We start from the raw sequence: 20,126 nt of genomic DNA, 5'->3' as shown, positions 1-20,126 counted from the left end.
GTGAGCCGTTCTCTAACACGAAGGGATGAGCTGCTCTGCGAGGTTTGTATTGTCACCTTACAACTTGACGCCAATAGAGGTGCAGTGGAAAGTGCAGTCATGTAATTTCTTACTCATGGAAGGGCCTTTACTCCAACTCTAGAGGGTCCTTGGCCTACTCTTCCATGCTGACCAGACGTGTTGGAAGAGGTAGGTGTACCCACACTTTATCCCACCACACGCAACCCTGCCGATCGATTAACTTCCGATTTCTACTGTGGGGTGGACAGGCGGGTGGTGGAGGGATTCAGTAACCTGCACCATTGATTGATGGAGCTGAGCGTAATGTGGCCGATGGGATGTGTAAATAAATAATTTTATGGACAGACCAATTTAAGAAGCGGGCGTGTTGCCTGCCAATGTATTACGTTCCTTATATTCTCCACAACGACGATAATGATGATTGTGTTGCCATCATCCGCCCTGGGGCAATCGACTTCTCAGTGAAAGCTTCCCGAAGCCACCGCCACCTCTCAAGATTCTGCGATGGAACAATCCCGTGGCTGATTTTATATATACACATCACATGCAAGCAGACCAATGACAAAGCAACATCGGATAATATAATCAATATTGCTCTCACCCCAAGAGCCCGTGCGCCGCCACAATTATTAATATAATTATTCTGCGTCTGGGTGGAGCCAATACACAAGCCAGCAACGTCAGAACTGAGGAGGCAGAGACGAGAGAGAGGACACCGAGAGGAGGAGGGAGCTTGGATACACGGTGTGTACGCGTGCTCTGGCTGCAAAACCATGCCACCATAATGGTGGATTGGCGTGACAATGGAGCCAGCCCCTGGGCTCTCCGATGGCTGCGTGTCACGCTCATTGAGTGTTTTGCTGCTGCTGTGATGGGCATCGTTGTGTTATGAATGAGTCATGCCTGCCGATGTTCTCTATTGTATTCGCGTGTCTATGTACTGTATATTCATACATTGTGTTAATTTATGCTGTCGTGAGCCATGTATGTATGAGCACTTATATACAACGGTGCATTAATTATATTGTAATTCAGCTGCCATGCACCGTGTGTTAATTTCCGTTCCATCGTCCGTGTGTTCATTCTGCTGTCTTAAACGTGCGTTCATATTGCCGCATGTACCACGCCCTGGATCAGTGCGATGAGAATGGACGGTGTGACTCGTGATGCACTGTCTGCTTCATCTTGTCAATGCTCGATGCTCGGGTTGTTAAAATAATTTAGTTTTTATTTTGCATGGGTTATTGTGCTATCGATGGACTGCATCTTTGTGCTATTGTTATAGTTCCGCCTTGTTCATTGTTTTGTTGATGGGCGGTGTCTTGTGAACGCTTTGTATTAGGGTCGTTAGAATCGTTCATTTTTTTTTATTAACGGTAACCGCGTGAAATAATAACGGCAAAAAAACCGGTTCGTCGTTTTAACCGTTTTTATATTGCTTCAAGAAACAATTGCTGAGCAAAGGCCCAAAACATCCAGCCAGAAACAAATAGCACTGTCACAATTATGCAATGTTATTATTGTACGAGCTCGGTGAATATAGACGATGGGAGGGAATTCCAAAGTGGAGCAGTGCGAGGAAATATGCAGCAAGAGAAGTGTTGTAACCTGAAGTGTGGTGAGTGGTTGGGTGAGTATAGTAAGGCAGTGAATAGGTGCGTATACGTGTGTAGTGCCTTGTAACGTCACTCAGACGGACACCTACTTACACTTTATTAACCTAGTAGCGGGAAGTACCCAGCGTTGCCCGGGCGAAAAAGACACACACATCGACTTACACACACAGACTTGGACCGACACACAAACACATCGACTTACACAACAACAACAACCGCCATTCGCCACTAAGTGGCGGTGACGTCACCACGACGCTTGTGCCAATCGACTTACACACACATAGATACACACACATCGCCTCACGCATTTATGGGCTCACACACACATGGACTTACACAGACATCGACTTACACACACATATGAACGTAAACACACACATGGACTCACACACAAACATAGACTCACACACACACATACATCGACGTATACACAAATATCAACTCACACCCATCGACTCAGTTACACACACACATCGACTTGCACACACACATGCATCGACTTACACAAATGGACTCATACACACAGATCGACTCACACACACATCGACTTACAAACACATACACATTAACTTACACACACACATGGACTTACACACAAACACATCGACAGACACACACATTGATCTATACACAGACACATCGACTTGCACACACACGTGCGCTTACAGACATTTCGACTCAAACACACACATCGACTGGCACACATACTTCGAGACACACACATCGACTTACACACACATCCACTGAGCCACACACAGAATGACGCAACAATACACACATCGACTCACACACACATCGCCTTAGACACATCGACTCACACATACATACATACATGGACTTACACACACAAACACAGCGACTGTCACACACACACATCGACGCGCACACACATCGACGCACACCCACACACATCGACACACGACGCACACACATATATGGACTCACACGCACACATGGACGTGTACACACACATTATGGCTTGTATATTTGTAATGTGAGCAAGGATTGAGGGGGGCGGAGTCTGGGTCACGTGAGGAGAGGGAGGAGTTAGGGTCACGTGGGGGAGAGGATTTAGGGAGAGAACCGGAAGGGGATCGGGGAGTTGAGACGGAGTGAAACAGGAGGAGGCCACGCTGGGCAGTACGGGGAGGGTGGCGCGATCGCCACGTGTTGGGAGACATCGGCACCGTCAGCCATCGGTGTCAGGGCGCAGAGGGCTAGCGGGCTGTGGAAGGCTAGCTGCAGAGCGGAGCAGCAGGGTGGCTGCAGAGCAGAGCAGCAGTGTGGCTGCAGGGCGGAGCAGCAGGGTGGCTGCAGAGCGGAGCAGCAGGGTGGCTGTGGAGTGATCGTCAGAGGAGACGCGGGCCTGAGCAAGGACGTCGTGTGAGCGAGATTTACACGAACCCAAATAAAGGACAACGGAGATCGACACTGAGAAAGAGTCCTTTATTACATATTTACTAAGTAAGTTTTTTAAATAATAGTTTCTCATCTTCGTGACTTTAGCGAAAGAAGCAAGCAAGAGGGTAAATGCAGGCGTGTGTTATAATTAAGAGCGAGGGCGATGGTGTTCCGCTATTTTTGTGCAAACATTTAGCGCTAACAAAAGCGGTAAAGAAATGAAAGTCAACGAATAAAAAATCAACTTAGGGGGCCGTCCATAAATGACGTCACGCACCTAGGGGGGTCAGACATTTGCGACGATGTGTGATGATGGGGAGGGGGGGATTTGAGAAATGTGATGTCACATCAAAATGTGCAACTTTAAATAAATATAGACAACACGTTCTACTTAATTGGATATACTTTTAAATAAATGTTTTCTCCTACAACATCAGAGTGCAGCGCCACATTAAATACGTACTACAATGACGAAAGTTTAAAGCGATTTGAAGCATGTTTTTTCTTGGGGGGGGGAGCTTTGGGACGTCATATTTGAGGGGGGTCTGACTTTTTGTGACGCCGTGTGACAAAGGGGGGGGGGTCAAAAATCGTCCAAAATCGCGTGACGTCATTTATGGACGGCCCCTAATCTTACCTGTAGCTATGAGCAGATGCGCACCAATTAAGCATAATTGGCATAACGTCACTGCTCAACCCCCGTTCTGAGGGGGCAAGTGTAAATATGTTCGAATGAAGATTTAATAGCATTCAGTATATTTTTTAGTTTGGCACTCTGCAGTAAGTGATATTAGGGGGCGGCTTATGCCTCAAGAATACATAAACAGGCTGTTATTCTCCTAAAAGTAGTTTTTTGTGAGCAGGACAGTGATATTTAGAACTGTAGCTACACACACAAACACGGCAACTGTGATATAGACACATTGACGCACACATACATGGAGCCACACACACACATATGTGGACTCACACGCACACATCGACGTACACACACACGTGACAACTTTTATATTTACTACGTACATTTATAACTGCCGTGGCGTGGCCGGCTCCGCCCCAGGCCACGCCCCCCTTCTTGATCCTTCTTGAAGGTCCGGGCCCCCAACCACGTGACCCCCAAACTCCCCCCTGGGGCCCCTCGCCCCCCTTTGTCCCGTCACGTGTCCTGTTGGGTTCACGCAGAGTATCACGGCCTGACATGACCTCCGTGACACCCGCCTACAGCATCCATACTGAGCCAACACAGTAGTGACGTCATATGTCCCGATGCTCGTACAGTCCCGACACAGTAGTGACGTCGTATGTCACTACATCACCCCCCCCCCCCCCCCATGTAACACATAGCCGGTTGTAATGTAACTGTGGAAAAATTGAAAGGTGTGCCACCCAACAAGCAACATCAATAATGGTGGCCTCACGCGCGAACCGCATCTCAACGACAGCAACTTTTCCATTACTAAGGCATCGATGCCTTCTTCATTTCATCCGGGGGTAGGCGGCCAGCAGCACACTGCGGAAGGCGAGGGGTGTCTCGGAGTCCCCGTGCCTCCGTGCGGCGAACTGATGGCGAGTGTTGGACGGCGGCCCGTAGATCGCCGCCATCTGTTGCATCGCCTGGTGCAGCGTGGAACGATCAGCCGGTGGGATGGTGACTAAGGCTGCCAGGTCATCGTCGTCGAGGGCAACAGGGAGCGCTCATAGCGCCTCCACCTCTGTCCACCCCGCCATCTCGCAGTTGGTGAGCAAGCGCCGCTGGACGGCAGCCTAGTCGCTTCCAGTGCCCGAAAATTCCTTCAGAACGGGCAGGCGCTGCTGAAGAGATGGGACGCGCACCATCGATCGCTGTTCTTCGTCACTTTTGGCGGGAACTCAGCTGATTTGCGCTGTGAAGATGGCGGCCCCCTGCGCCGGGCGCGCCGATCGTGACACGGCGGTCCCCGGTTAGCGGGAACTTTGGGTGGGAGCTGCGGAGACGTCCTTTTGGAGAATTTCAGCGGGAATTTCAATTATTTAGGCGGGAACTTCGGCGGCGGGAGCTGCAGCCCCGCGCGACTCCCCTTCTCCTTCTTCCGCCGCCGGCACCCCGCGGTGTATTTCATTGAAGATGGACGCTGCTGCGTGGAGAAGTTTGGCGAGGCGGGAGTGTGCCGCCTGAAGTGCCCTCCCCGATGGGGCCGCCAACCTCGGGGCTGTCGAGTTGTCATCCGCTTCATCTGGAGACCAGGGACGTGTTTTACTTCTTGTCTCCATAATATAAACTAGCTAAGTAATAAATGTTTGGCCAATTCTGACGCCAGTTGTAGGGGTTCACACCAAGGAGACGGAGGCTTCTTAGAGGCAACGCGTTTATTAACAATTAAGCCCTAAACACGAAGGGGTATATCTACCCCTTCAGCTATCCTAGGGAGGTATCCCCTCTGGGATAGCTAACTCTAGCACCCACTGGCTAATTCGGACCAGACCCCGACTCGGGTCGGGGCCTTGTAGTCGGACAGGTCTTCTCCAGGTGACTTCTTGCAAACAGTCCCTGACCCATTCAGGCCTCCGGCTTATATTGTCCGTGATGAGGCTCACATCGCCCCTAGCCATGCCCCACTTCTCGAGCCTTCAAGAAGGACCTGGTCCTGTTCACGTGGTCCCCCAGCCCCCTCTTTGGGTTCCCCTGGGCCGGTACCTCCGGTCACCAGGCCTCCAGGTTCACACAGAGTGCCATGGCCCCCTGTGAACCCTTGCACCGTACCTGGCACTCTCGCCCCCTAACCTCTAGAGGCTGGCATTGCACGTGAAGTGCAATGCCATCCATCCTTGATTGGCAATTTCAGCCGGCCCCGCTAGGGCCGGTACTGCATCCACAGTGCAGCTTGTCAGAAGTGTGCATGCCGTAGATGGTGTCTTCCACAGGCCAGCTCACACATCATGCAGTGGCATCCCACGATGCCACTACAAATACATTAGCGACATCTTCCGCCAAATCTGGCCAGAAGAAGTCGAGCTTAAGTGTGGCTAGCGTCTTATGCACACGGAGGTGCAGCAGTCGCTCCTGCACCGCCCAGATGATTTTACACCGCAGGGCAGTGGGCACGGCAATGTTGTAACGGTGCAACCCTCCGTCCCAAGGCATAAGCAATCAGCCTCTGAAGATGACAGAGGCTACACCCCGTTGATCCCCACCCCCATCCGCTCCCTTGATACGTCGTCGTAACTTTAACAGGGAAGCGTCCTCAACCTGGAGGCGTCCCCACTTCGCATGGTCCAAGCCAATAACGGCGTCACGCGCCTCAGGACCGTCGGCTTCTTCAGGGGTGTGAACCTCGACCGACGCCGTAAGGGGAGGGGGCGAAGCCTTGGCAGGCGTCTTACAGTGCCTTGAGCCTGAGAAGCACGCGCACCCGTCGCTTGTTGGCAATCGCAACAGGGCATCCGTGTTTATGTGTCAGGTACCTTTGCGGTAGGAGACAGTTAAATAATAGTCTTGCAGGACTTCCAACCAATATGAAAATTGGCCAGATGGCTATTCAATACGCAGGACGTACTGTAGGGCTGCATGGTCAGATGCACCTCAAAGCGTCTGCCATAAAGATAGGGGCGATACTGCTGCACAAAAAAAACTATAGTCAACAGTTCCCAGCGTGTGACACAGTACCGTTGTTCGGCTGGAGACAGCACTCTACTGCCATATGCTACAACACTCTCCACGCCATCCACGACTTGAGACAGAACAGTGCCAATTCCGGTGTTGCTAGCGTCCGTATCAAAGACGAACGGCAAGGAACAGTCGGGGTATCGGAGGGGAGGGGCGTTCACCAAGCCATCCCGGAGCGCAACAAATGCGGCCTCCTCCTCCCCCCGATGGAACTTCTGACCCCCTGCCGTCAGGGCATGGAGAGGTTTGGCGATAGTAGCGAACCTGGCGACAAAACAGAGGTAATAGGACGCAAAACCAATGAAAGTCCGCACCTCCCCCACCGACGTGGGGGTCGGCTAAGAGGTTTTGTCCGGTTCCGTCGCTATGGAGCAGGTGACACTTCTGCAGTTTAAATTTGAGGTTCGCCGCACGCATCTTAAGAAAGACAGCACACAACCGTTACAGATGTTTTTTAAATGTACGGCTAAAAACTATAACATTGTCCAGATAGATCAGGCATGAGTCCCACTGGAGGCCAGCCAGAAACAGTTCCATCAATCACTGGAACGTAGCCGGAGCGGAGTGAAGACCCATCGGGAGCCGATTAAATTCAAATAAGCCTTGCGGTGTACGAAAGGCTGTCTTGGGTTGAGACGACTCATCTAGGAGCAACTGCCAAAATCCCGATAAGAGTTTAAGAGTCGAAAAATAATGTGCTCCTGCCAGAGCACCCAGGGAATCGTCCATTCGAGGAAGGGGGTACGCGTCAGCCACAGAGAGAAGCGCAAACTACCATCCTGCTTTTTAACAAAAACAATCAGGGCTCCCGTTGGGCTGGTGGACGGCGAGATAGTATCGGCGGCCACAATTTCATCAACCACCAGCCATGTGTGGTCTTTTTCTGTGGGGCTCAGCTGGTAGGGGTTTTGCCGGATGGGAGCGACGTCGACCGTATCGATGTGGTGACTCAAAAGGGTAGTGCGGCCGATGTCAAATTTGCTTTTGCTAAACATGGAGAATTCACGCTAAAAGCGCCCTCAACTCCCTCCTCTGAGACTCGGACAATTCAGAATTTTCAGAACAAAGCGGATCCATCCACTTTTAATCGGAAACAAGTTTTGGCTCTATATTCGACGTGACCCCCACCCCACCAACGATGTTTCCCTCGCGAAGCATGGGCGACGCGTGGACTAGCACAGTGACCTGCTGTATGGGAGACGTGTCCAACCTGCATTGAGGACCTGAATGGACTGCTCCTGTCGCGAATGCACCGGTATCGACGAGCATTCTAATTTCAATCCCCTCTATCATTCCGATAATGGCGGATGAACCCGCAGCCGCGGCAACCACTCTATGGGCCAACTCTGACCACTGACCTGGTCGGAGTGGCCAGTCGGCCCAAGCAAAATCCGAAACCTCATGCCCCGACACACGACGGGAATGAAAACCATCCGAACGCGATGAGTGAGGTGGATTCAGGGGCAGAGTGTGTGGTGTGTCGCGACTCACCTTGGGATATAGTGGAGTGGTGGACGATCGGGCGGATGACGGCGGTGGTCCGGAGAGGTGTCGTCGCGGCACGCGGCAACCCGATGAGATGTGTCCCAGCAGGCCGCAGTTGTAGCACATGATGAGCGGTCTTCCGCCGTCGATGTTGTTCATCCCGTCGCACCATGCCATCCTCCCGCCAGCTTCTGCCTTGGGCCAATGCGCAGGCTTGGATGGGCTCCGCGTCTTCGGGTGTATCACGCGTCTCACGAGGCGCGGTACATGCCGCCAACCCCTTATGTCGTTTCAAAAGCAGGTGTGCCCGGATGCATCCTGCAACTTTGAAAGAAGACAAATCATCTTCTTGGTTCTTACGGTAAAGTCACGTAGAAGGGAAATAATAAAATAATAAAAATTTAACATAATAAAATAATTCTCACGACGTTTCGGCCACAACGCAAGCAGCCATCCTCAGGTGAAGAACAGGTCTGTCGGAAAGACAACTGGTGCTTCAAGGCTGTCTTTCCGACAGACCTGTTCTTCACCTGAGGACGGCTGCTTGTGTTGTGGTCGAAACGTCGTGAGAATTATTTTATTATGTTTAATTTATTTTATTTTATTATTTCCCTTCTACGTGACTTTACCGAAAGAATCAAGAAGATGAATCCCTGCGGTCACGAAAGCTTTAAATCGAAAAGACAAATCATCTTCGTCGACAGCTGGCAGGATGATGTTGAGGTCCTTCGCCAGCAATCTTTCGAGGACCAGCGAGTCGACTCCATCATGGTCCATCTTCGGGAAAGCAGCCTTTGTTAGTGCCAACAGTGCGCAGCGAACTTATGGCGCCATTTGGGCAAAGGCTTGCTGAAACGTGGCCCTCTCCGACGGCAGAATGGTGCAAAACGCCGCCAAGGCATCGTCAAGCGCGGCGAGTAGCGCTCTCAGCGCCTCCGCCTCCATCCATCCTGCCAAGTCGCAGTTTGTCTGGAACTGGCGCTTCAAGGCCATCCAGTCGCCTCCCATGGCTAAACATTCTTTAACAAAAGGTAGACGTCGCCTGAGGGATGGAATCTCGACAGGCGAACTCGGCGTACTTTCAGACTTGGCGGGCTCTCTGTCCCGCTCCGCGAACAAAATGGTGGCCGCGTGCGCGGGCTGCGCCAAGGAGCTTTCCCGCTGGCGGGAAACAGCGACGGGAGGCTCGGTCCCGCGCAGCTCTGGTGCTCTCTCCTCCACCGCTAGCTCTCCACGGTCGAACTCAGCGACCATCGTGGCCACGGCCTCGAGAAGTTCAGTAAGGCGGGCACGTAACGTGCGCCTCACTCCCTTATCCTGGGGTCGCCATCCTCGGGGCTGTCTGGGGAATAACGCCTTCATCGTCCTCGTTGTCCGAGAACGTCCTGGTATGTAGTATGTGTCACGTAAGCATAACCTAACTCGGCCTATCTTACCGACAAAATAACGTTTGGCTACTTCTGACGCCAGTTGTAATGGGTTCAACTGAGTCGCAGATGTAGACTTGGAGGCAACACCTTTTATTTAGTTCCAACACACGGGTAACTTCCCCTTAACAGAATGACAATCTAAGCTGGTGACCACCCGGCTAACTACACTAGTCACTACGTAACTGTTACTACGACCGGGACCGACGACTTCAGCCCGGGTCCACATGTTGGAGACTCGTTGAACGGAGATCGTAGACGAAGGGTTTCTTCCAGGTTGAACAACAACCCTGGCCCCTCTCGGGACCCGGCTTATATTCTCTGTGGCCACATTCACCTTCCAGAATCCTCGGGAAGGATCTGGGTCCCAATAACGTGACCCCCCTAGCCCCCTCTTGGGGCCCTTCTGTCAACTTAACCGGTTACATGTCCTCCCGGGTGAACCAAAGTGCCATGGCCTCACACAACCTTATCTTTCGGTCGGCACCCAAACACCCTGTCCTGTAGGGTCGGCACTGCACTTAAAGCGTGGTGTCTTCCAGCACTATTATTCAGCGCACAAAGTGCCCCTCTAGGGCCGGTTCTCCACCCACAACATTGTGGTACCCGGCGATGTCGCTACACCACATTCTGTGCCCCTCTAGGGCCGGTACTGCACCCACAGCATGGTGACATCCAGCGATGTCACTACATGTGTGTAGTGCAGGACTTCGTCTCTGGGTATCAAGGATCACACGGAGACCAGATTCTGTTCAGGGCTGCCGCCGTTTATTCCTTCTCTCTCTCCACACTTCCCCTCATCGCGGGCATTAGCTACCCCCGCACGTCCCTTCCTCTTCCTTACTCCCTCTCTCTCCAAGCTACCCCGCACGTCTTTGCTACAGCCCTCCTTTTCCGGCTCCCTACGGGACGTCTCCTCCAACTCTCTCCCCCTCTCTATTCTGGTCCCCCGTTTTTATCCCCCTTCTTCGGGCTCCACCTTTTCCGTCCACCTTCCCGCGCTTGCCCCTCGTTCGGTCCTCGCGGTACTCCTCTACACGTGTATAGTAAGGGCGTGAATGGGTGTGTGTTTTTTGACCTGCAATGTGGTGAGTTGAATGAATGAGTAAATGAGTAAGGGAGTGAATGGGTGAGGAGCGACGCTCACAATAACGAGCAGAGCACCGGGCAGCTAAAACGAAGATATTTGACAGGAGCACAGCTGGTGCATCTGCCAGTCAGCTCGATCAACTCATGGCACCTGGGTCTGTTCCATGACCTGCCAGTGAGCCTATGATACTTCACATGGCCTCACAGTGCAGCTAGCCTGGCAAAAGCACCGTAGTGGCATCGCCGCCACTTAGTGGTGAACGGTGGTTGTTGTTGAATGGGTGAGTATGAGGAAGGCAGTGGTCGGTGAGTGAGTGTGTTGTTGTGACCTGCAGTGTGGCAAGTACTGGATCATCAGCCCGACTGCTTTTCATTGAATTGTTTTGCGTTTTTTGACATATACAATATTTTAACTGTGTTGTCCTCCTTACCTTAGTGATCATCATGTCTGACAAGACTGACCTGAAAGCAGAACTGGAGCGAAAGAAACAGCGACTGGCACAAATTCGTGAAGAGAAGAGGAGGAAAGAGGAAGAGCGCAAGCTGAAGGAGGTTGTGTGTGTGGGGTACCTAAGGTTCAATCCCATGATAGATGAGGGGTAAGGTATAAGTGCATCTCTGCAATTGCACTGCTGGTGGCAGGCCCTCTACTAGAGCAAACTAGAGTGGTATTCTATTTGGTCGACACTTCCACATTGACTAGAATCGCCAATAGACTAACTGTGGTGTACTCATACTGGTAGGTGGGCAGATGTGGGGGCGAATAACCCTGACTATTTGTGTCTGTATATTAGTATCTTTTTGTGTATACGCCTGTGTGTACATGTGTATATGAGTATACAGTATGTTGTTTTTACTGCCATCACGAGAGATGGAATCGAACCGGCAACCTTTGGAATACAATTCCCATGTGCGAACCATGACAGCACTGCAGTTCATTTGTTATCCGGAGGTCACAGGTTCGATTACATCTTCCGGCACGGCTGTTGACACAATATCGTTGTTCTTCGGCCGCACCTCAGATTGGCACGTTTGCTACATATGGTGCCAAAGAAGTTGAACATTCATACATGTTCACTTACTGTGTACACTCATATACAAATGCACACATACACTCATACACACTCATTGAAGCCACCAGCTTATTTGCAATGCACACCCTATGAGATGTTTAAATATTGTCTCTGCAGATAGACATGCAGAGCTGCAGATAGACCAAATCCATGCTGCAGATAAATACAATGATGAAGACAATATAAATCAGAGCAAAAACAACAATAAAAATCGGACCATTACAAACAAATAGAAATCGGAGCAGAGATGCCAAAAATAAATCTGATCCGAGACAACCAAATAGCAACAGTATTCCTACTTCAGCCATGTTTGTACTTTGTATAGCAGTCACAATTGTTCAGATTTGACAAAGAGATGGTAAAGAAAACAGAGCTTCTTCAATAACTAACACAGCCATGACAGCACATATTAGCTTGTTATACCCAGAAGATTAATGGATTTACCATGGGTAAGCAGTGACAGGAGTGGGACATAACGAGCCGGAACACCGTGGTGGGAGTGAAAACTTTAACCCGACTGTTCCAGAAGGAAACAGGGACACGTGTAGCGGCGGGTAGTTTATATTTCTAGAAAGTTTATATATATACAATTTGAAAGTGTCTGTCTGTCACACTTTGGATCTTCCAAACATACGTAAAATTGTGTAAAAGCTCTGTGAATTTACTATTCATATGAACGTGCTGAAATAGACAAACATTTGTAACGTATATTTATACATGTTCTGTCTTCAAAGTAGACGAATAAACTCCAGCGGAGGGGTTATGGTTCAGATCTGCGTTCTGTAAAGTGTGTGTAATGCACTGATCTAGCGATGACTGAGCATTTATGAGTTCCCGCAGTAATTTATTTACATTTCCGTCACTGTGGATGATAATATTATTGTTAAATATGATGGGAATAACTGCAATTGCCAGCCTTATGTGATATTTTCATATATCAATGTAAGCATGGAATATTCACTTCATAATCCATTTGACATGTTGCACATGACAGGCGGAAATGAAGAGAGAGACGGTATTTGATGAATCTGACCTGGAACGGAAGAGAAGGGAGACCGAGGCCCTACTTCACAGCATTGGCATCCCACCCGAACCCCCATTAGGTAAGTAGCCTATTGTATGCATTTATGTTGAACTTCTTTCGCACAGTACGTAACCAACCATGCTAATCGTAGGTGCGAGGAAGGACAAAAAACTAAATTGAATTATATTGGAGATACATACCTGTTGAGACTTGATCGTATAGGGAGACATTGTCTCCATTGATTTTATATTGATCCTAGAGAATCGTTGGCTGTGTCGGGTGGTGGCGGGTTTTAACGACACATTTATATTTACATGATCTAACCCCCCAAAAAATATTATTATGGAAGGGTTGGAGACAAAACTTGACATCATGGGGTCTGTTGAGAAATACATTTTAAAAATGGTTGCTGATAACCAGTTCTGAAATGGGCATATGATGAGTTACCTGGCTATGTGTTGTGTTGCCAGGCCTGCAGTATTTGAGCTATATGATTGGTAGGGTGATTGTTAATTTGTTCTATAATTATTATATCGTTTAGTATGTTTATTCATCCTGTATGGTACTCATCAGAAGTTCTCGCCTACACAGAAATCCTAGCACATGCATCAATAACATGGTGGCCTTCAAAGGAATGTAGATATACTAGATATCAGGATAGATAAATCATTAGTCTTGTGGAGAATCTAGGTGAGAATAAATAAGAAGACAATACACATTCTTTATCAACCGGTCTCCGACCATAAAAAGTAAAAATATATATTTTACACATCCCATCAGCCACATGGCTTTCTGGGAGTATATAATTTCACTCCCATTGCTTTGACACAAGAAGCATTCTGGAGTGGTTCCAACATTGAGTGTCTAATCAACATAGTCTGGCTCGCATGAACTAATGTTGGTGAACTACTAGAGGTTTAGAAGTAAGGACCCTCTCTTAGATATGGATTCTAGTTCGACATAAAACTATATAACCCATTGCACAAACTAATGTTCAGAACATGCATTTATCCATTTACGTAATGCAGTAATTTTTTTCCATGAAGACTAAATGTATGTATGTTTAACTTCTTTCGTGCTAATCAGAGGTGTGGGATGCTGACAATGTGTAACCTATTTTATGCAAACATTTATTGGTTTCGGGTTGACACAGCCTATCATGATTTTGTGGGGAAGATAAACAGTGGTGTCTGATAAGAGACCCACCCCTGGTATAGGAACATGGAATTTCCACCACTGGCTCAGGGCTTTAAATAGGAGATGAGTACCGCCTCAATGCTCACTTGAGCAGGAAATCACTTCGACATTTTTAACACAGCCGCTGAGCACAGACCTCTAATCACTGAAAGACAGTTTTTTGGGAGACGTTACCAGCATCCACCAAGGTCGTATTAGCTATTACGTCACGAATGTGACTTACGTCAGGAGATCACCACCACCCTGGTGCAGTCGGCCTGAAGGCCCTGTGGAGGGGTCTTCTTGGCCAGCCTATAATGCTGTGATATAGTTCCTAAGCAACGCTGATATCCATACCTTGGGAGGCCAGGCCGAATTGCCCCCTAGTAGCCCCACAATAGGGCACAAACATCTACTGTAACTGGGACCAACTGGCCAAGCTCTATATGTATAGCTTTATAGATCTCACCACATCTAGAGTGCTTAGATGCAAAAAGCACCAGCCATAAGGAAGGGAAGGTGCAGTTCCTACTGCAAATGAAACGAGGCCATCTTGGTCAGGCACTTGGGCGATATTCGTGATTCCACCATGTCTGCTGAAAGTCGAGAAAAGGGCCAGTGTAAAGGCCACCAAAAACAAAGTCTTCAAATTTATAAAAATCTATACTGCGGAGACCAACGGCTTAGATGATACATGAGCAAATAGCATTCAGTACTCGCCTGGTTCTACGGATTCACGACAGCAGGGTGGTGAGGCTTCTTTCAGGTTATGTAAACACCAGTCCTGAGTTTGTTTGCATTGAACCTATGCTGTTGAAATTATGTGCTCACAGAAACTCGTGTGTGTGGCCCATAAGATGTGAAAAATAAACGTATTTTCCACGTGGGGGACAGATATGGGAACGTGATGCATTGTTTGCTGATTTCGTGTGTTATTAATATCGTCAATAATTCTAATTATTAATTTGTGTTAAGTTTTACATTGAACTAAGACCCAAATCTAACATGGAGAGTCCGTGCCTTGGAACATTTGGCAGTTCACCATTGGCTCAAGCAAGCCAAATCAATAGCTTATACAATTTATATACAATTTAATTATACAATTTGTTTATTCAATTCACATCACATCCATTCCAACACACAAATAACAGATACATACATTGTTAAATGATGTGTCATGCTTTTATAGCTAATACAGTTGCACATGTTGAGTGAGTTTCTTTTAATGATAGATTTAAGTAAGTTCAGACGAGTGGCATGTGTTCGTGTATCTGGGAGATCGTTCCACGTGGAAGCAGGTCTGTGTGAAAGTGTGCCTGTTTGGATTTTACTCGAGGGACAGTTAAAAGACCAGAGTTATTATTGGAGTTTCAACTATACATACGTGCAGCTGACGGATGCGCAAATTGATGTGTTCTTGTAGTGTGTATGTCATTGCTTCATACATGTCTGTCTCAAGCATTAACCATCTTCCGTTGCTGTCATCATATCGTTTTGTCCAATTTATGTTGCTGTTTCTTCCCATGTTTTCATCGCTACTGCATGATTTGCCAGATGACCATTGGACTGATCATTACAGTGAGTGAATGTCTCTTGTTTAACATGTAGCTTTTCACATCCACGATTATGAATCGTAATACATTTTCGGGTTGGGCCACAATTATCTGCCCATATTTTAGTTGTACCCCCCCACCTTTCATAAGCAAACAAATTAAATTCCCACTTGTACAAGTGCCTAATACTCTATTGTTTCAACTCGCCTGCAAGTTGAAAAACAATTCGCACAACAGAATTTATAAATTATATACACGACGTCTCTAATTTAATTATTTCCACGATGTTTCTAAATGAATTATATACATAACGTTTGTAACGAAGTCAATTATATACACGACGTTTCTAAGTGAATTATATACATGACGTTTCTAAGTGAATTAGAAACATGACATCTCTAACTAAGTCAATTATATACACGATGTTTCTAACTAAATTAGAAACATGACGGTTATAACTAAGTCAATTCATCAAGCATATTTGTATCATAAACAAGGACTTTGACAGTGTGCCTGTTTTGTGAAGCCAACATTATTGGCAAAGAGTAATTATGGAATCCATTGAGATGGAAGTAAAATTATTTATTATTGTGGAAAATATATAATTTAAGTGTGGCTTAGAAATATGATGGAGAAGTATGTGATATATGTCAATAGTCGACGGTTATAACATGTCTAGCACCTGCTACTGCCTCGTGAGTATTTATAATGAGAAGTACATATTATGCTAACCATTGGCCCGTATAATTTATAATTAACTTAGAATACATTAATTTGCAATGATCAATGTATCGTATTGGTTGAAATGCTGTCATGACACCAATCTAAGAAGGCATGTCAGGTGACATGATAATTCTGACTTCCTGGTTTGTGATATGAAGATACTTAACACAGTTTGAAATGAAACGTTGAATCTCATTGTTAAATTTGGTGGTGAGAAATGTTCTTCAACTTACCGGTACAGTGAAACAATAATAGTTGGCACATTCAATTATTGCACACGTGATACTGTTATTTGTATTCCTGTGTCTGGTGGCAAAGGGTTTTATGACAAAAAACTTGGCCAGATAATGGTGTGGCCTAACCCAAAATGTATATTATGAATTGTCATCTTTGTTTTTTTGTTATCAAATGTGAAACTAGTTTAACTAGGATTGTTAAATGACAACCCGTAGACTGGTAACCATTTTCAGGATTGATAACTGGTTCAGAAAGTCAGGAATCGCCAATCAATTCCAGTAGAAATTTTAGGCAGAAATGGACTGATTGGCTCGTGCAAATGTACAAACCACAAACAGGAAACATTAGCCCATTGAACGGTAAAGGTGCAGCACTGTAATGACTTTCTTTCATTGCTGGCAGAATGGCCTCCACTAAAGGGAGCTCTAGTAGTTAGTTGATCTACTCTTCCACCCTGACCAGACATGTTAAAAGAGGTGGGCTTACCCACACTTTACCCCACCACATGCGACAAGCAGATTAACTAATTGTGGTGAGCCTTTCCATTTATGCTGCTGGTTGGACAAGAGGAGGGGGATTTAGGTAAATTCCCCCATTGTTAAAACTGTCGTGCCAGGGGGTGGAGTCGAACCTGTGATCCCTGGACTGCTAGTGTCCTAGTCATTACACCACAGCAGCTCCATATGTTTCTTTATATTTTATGTTTATTGCTGGAGTAATTTCGATATGTCTGGCTTACCAATAGCTATCGTTTTAGCGCTTTTTTCATGTGTTTACTGGTTATGCAAAACATACTAATTAACATAACCGCTCTGTGCTCCGTGCAATATGGTAATTACACCAATTTTCATGAGTGGTGTTGTGTAATGCTGCCTTTTTATGGTATAGATATGTGTTCATGCATGTTAGTGGTTAGTTGCAAATGTAAAGAAAGATTCTTTGCAAATGTGGAAAATCATCTGTAACAACAAATAAGCATACAATATGCCTCCTTTCTGTATCCGTCCCCTCGTGAACATTTTTTTTTATTTTTTACGCATCCCATCAGCGACACGACCTTCTGCGACTGCATAATATCAGCAGCATCGTTTATACACCAGCAAACTCTGAACCGGTTTTGACATTCAGTGTTTAATCACCAGTCAGGCTTGCTTGAACCAATGCTAGTGAACTGCCAGATGTTTATAAACAAGGCCCCTCTCTTCATATGGCCCTAGATAGGGAAAACTCTATTTTCAAGGTGAAGTATTTAAACAATTTAAAATTAATTTGATATTTGTTTTTTTTCTTCCCTTATTTCTCTCCATTTTTCCATACTTTCATTTTTTCCCCAAATCATTCCATGTATTTTTTTACCCATTCATTTGCACCCTATCATCAAATCATCATTAGGTCATCCACTAAGGGTCGTAACATGGGATACGTGTTTATTTCATTATTTAGTTCCACCTCCCATGTCACCTACCTCCTCCAAATCACTCAGCACTCCCAGCGAGGCAGGAAGTCAAGACTTTGGTGAGGTGCCACCTGGGGTCAGGTATGCAGATTTTGTGTCTTCCTCCATTTTGCCTGTTTACAGACCAGTGTAGAAATCGCCCACAATCCACGTTGATGTTATTTAGTTTTACAATGAATGGTTTTTAAAATGATTTTTAATAGGCAAAATGTTTTTCAAGAAATTTATTTAATTTAATACTCAATTATGTTTGTGCCTTTTTAAAGATTTCTTCTGCATGGAGGATATTGTTTCACAATTTTTATTGTATTGTATGTGCTCTGCTTTCTATTTTGATTGTTTATTTTCTTAATCCAACTTCTACTGATTAGATTTTTTCTCTGAATTCTATTTTACTGTTTTGGCTGCGATTTTAGTTTGGTTGTTTTTGCACTGATTTATGTTTGTTACATTTCGTTATGTGCAGGACACTTCAATGGGATACAGACCCTGCAGCGTTGCAGCTGCACACAGATTCTGAACTCAGGTATCAAGTCTATACCTAAGTCAGTCTATACCTAAGTCAATCTTAACTGTTGATCATAGCCTGTGATGTACCCATTTATACTGCTGGGTGGATGGCGGTGGGGGGGATTTGAGAAACTTGACTGTTTCAACTTGGATAGTGCTTTTTGCTGCTGGCCATTTTACTTTTTGGTCCTTTGGGCCAGTGCTCAGCACACAAATATGTATGTATGTTGAACTTCTTTCGCACGGTAAGTAGCCAACCGTTTTTGCTGCCATTCGCCACTAAGCAGCGGTGACATGATGACTGCTTGTGCCATGCTAGGTACACCGTGAGACCACGTGAAGTAAGGAATGCTCACTGGCAGGAGGACAGACTCAGGTGTAATGGGTTGGCTGACAGAGATCACTTTATCTCATCCCTTTGTCGCATCACATTCTCTCTCATCACTTTCTTTCTCTCTCTCGATGCACTCGTGTAGAGTTCCAGATGCAATTTGTGGGTAACCAAAATCGCGCATAGGAAATTCGTGATTAACGAGGGAATATTGTATACAACACACTACTGTACACTATGCACTACATTGTACTTACAAACTACTGTACCCTAATGGACTGTAAACTACTTTAGTGTGTAGTACTTCACACATTAAATGTAAAAACATGGCACACATAAACACGCACACAAATACACAAACACATGTGTTAGCAAACCAGCATATATATACATACACACGTGCACATAAATATACACATGTTAGCCAACAAACCCATGCTAACACACGCTAACAAACGTGCCAATAAACGCTAACAAAAACTCACAAATGTTAAAAACGCTTAGAAAACTATAAATCGCTAAGAACTAACGAAGGGCTATACACACACACTTTAATATAGTGACAGATATGCACAGTCACATAAACACAAATAACAATGGCCACCATTCTCCACGCAGTTTAAGACTTTATGGACTACCCAAGACTTTATGAGCTACCAAAAATTCACAAACCTAAAGTCCCATTGAGACCCATAGTTAGTACAATAGGCTCTGCCACATACAAATTAGCACAATATGTAACGAAACAAATACAGCCCTACATCGGTAGGACCTTTTCGTTCATCAAAAACTCTGAACATCTCGTAAATATAATTAAAGATATTAAGCTTAACCCGAATGATATTCTCGTAGGTTTTGATGCGACTTCTCTGTTCACGAGGGTTCCGGTCAACGAGTCAATTCAATTACTCGACACTCTGGTAACGAACAAAGGTTTAGCCAAAGACATCCCAAGACGAGCTGAACACTGTCTAAAGAACACCTACTTATTGTGGCAAGGTGACTTCTACAAACAAAAGGAAGGAGCAGCAACGGGCTCTCCTTTGTCTCTCGTGATAGCGAATTTGTACATGGAAGATTTTTAAACAAAAACAATAGCTTCAAGCACACTAAAATGATCTGTTTGGTTTAGATATGTGGATGACACATTGGTGATCTAGCTACACGGAAAAGATACACTGAACGCTTTTCTAAATCATCTCAACTCGCAAAACCCATCCATCCAGTTCACCATGAAAGTGGAAACTGATAGATTCCAGTGATAAAATATTTTCTGTAAATTACTCATTTCAATTACACATAGCAACATCGTCGAAACTGACAAACGACTGTAGACTCTCTGTGAAATACCTCCGATTAGC

General features: G+C 46.2%; 1 protein-coding gene across 6 annotated transcripts in view; it reads left to right on the top strand.

Annotated features, from left to right (window-relative positions):
* The first annotated feature begins 660 nt into the window (after positions 1-660).
* The window catches only part of LOC144938801 (cytoplasmic dynein 1 intermediate chain 1-like), a 39,923-nt gene continuing 20,457 nt past the window's right edge, over positions 661-20,126 (top strand). The window contains exons 1-6 of one of the 6 annotated variants that reach the window (XM_078866651.1): positions 661-765; positions 11,119-11,234; positions 12,750-12,858; positions 15,510-15,533; positions 17,861-18,005; positions 18,391-18,450. In XM_078866651.1, the coding sequence (XP_078722777.1) occupies positions 11,127-11,234; positions 12,750-12,858; positions 15,510-15,533; positions 17,861-18,005; positions 18,391-18,450 (446 nt within the window). In that variant the 5' untranslated portion in view covers positions 661-765; positions 11,119-11,126. Of the gene's footprint in view, positions 766-1,544; positions 1,652-11,118; positions 11,235-12,749; positions 12,859-15,509; positions 15,534-17,860; positions 18,006-18,390; positions 18,451-20,126 lie in introns of those variants that run through there. The other 5 variants (XM_078866647.1, XM_078866649.1, XM_078866646.1 and 2 more) reach the window with 5 other exon arrangements.

Source organism: Lampetra fluviatilis, chromosome 2 (genome assembly GCF_964198595.1).
Source record: "Lampetra fluviatilis chromosome 2, kcLamFluv1.1, whole genome shotgun sequence".
Classification (NCBI taxonomy): domain Eukaryota; kingdom Metazoa; phylum Chordata; class Hyperoartia; order Petromyzontiformes; family Petromyzontidae; genus Lampetra; species Lampetra fluviatilis.
The sequence above is the reverse complement of the archived record's forward strand: the minus strand, read 5'-3'. Positions and strand labels throughout refer to the sequence as shown.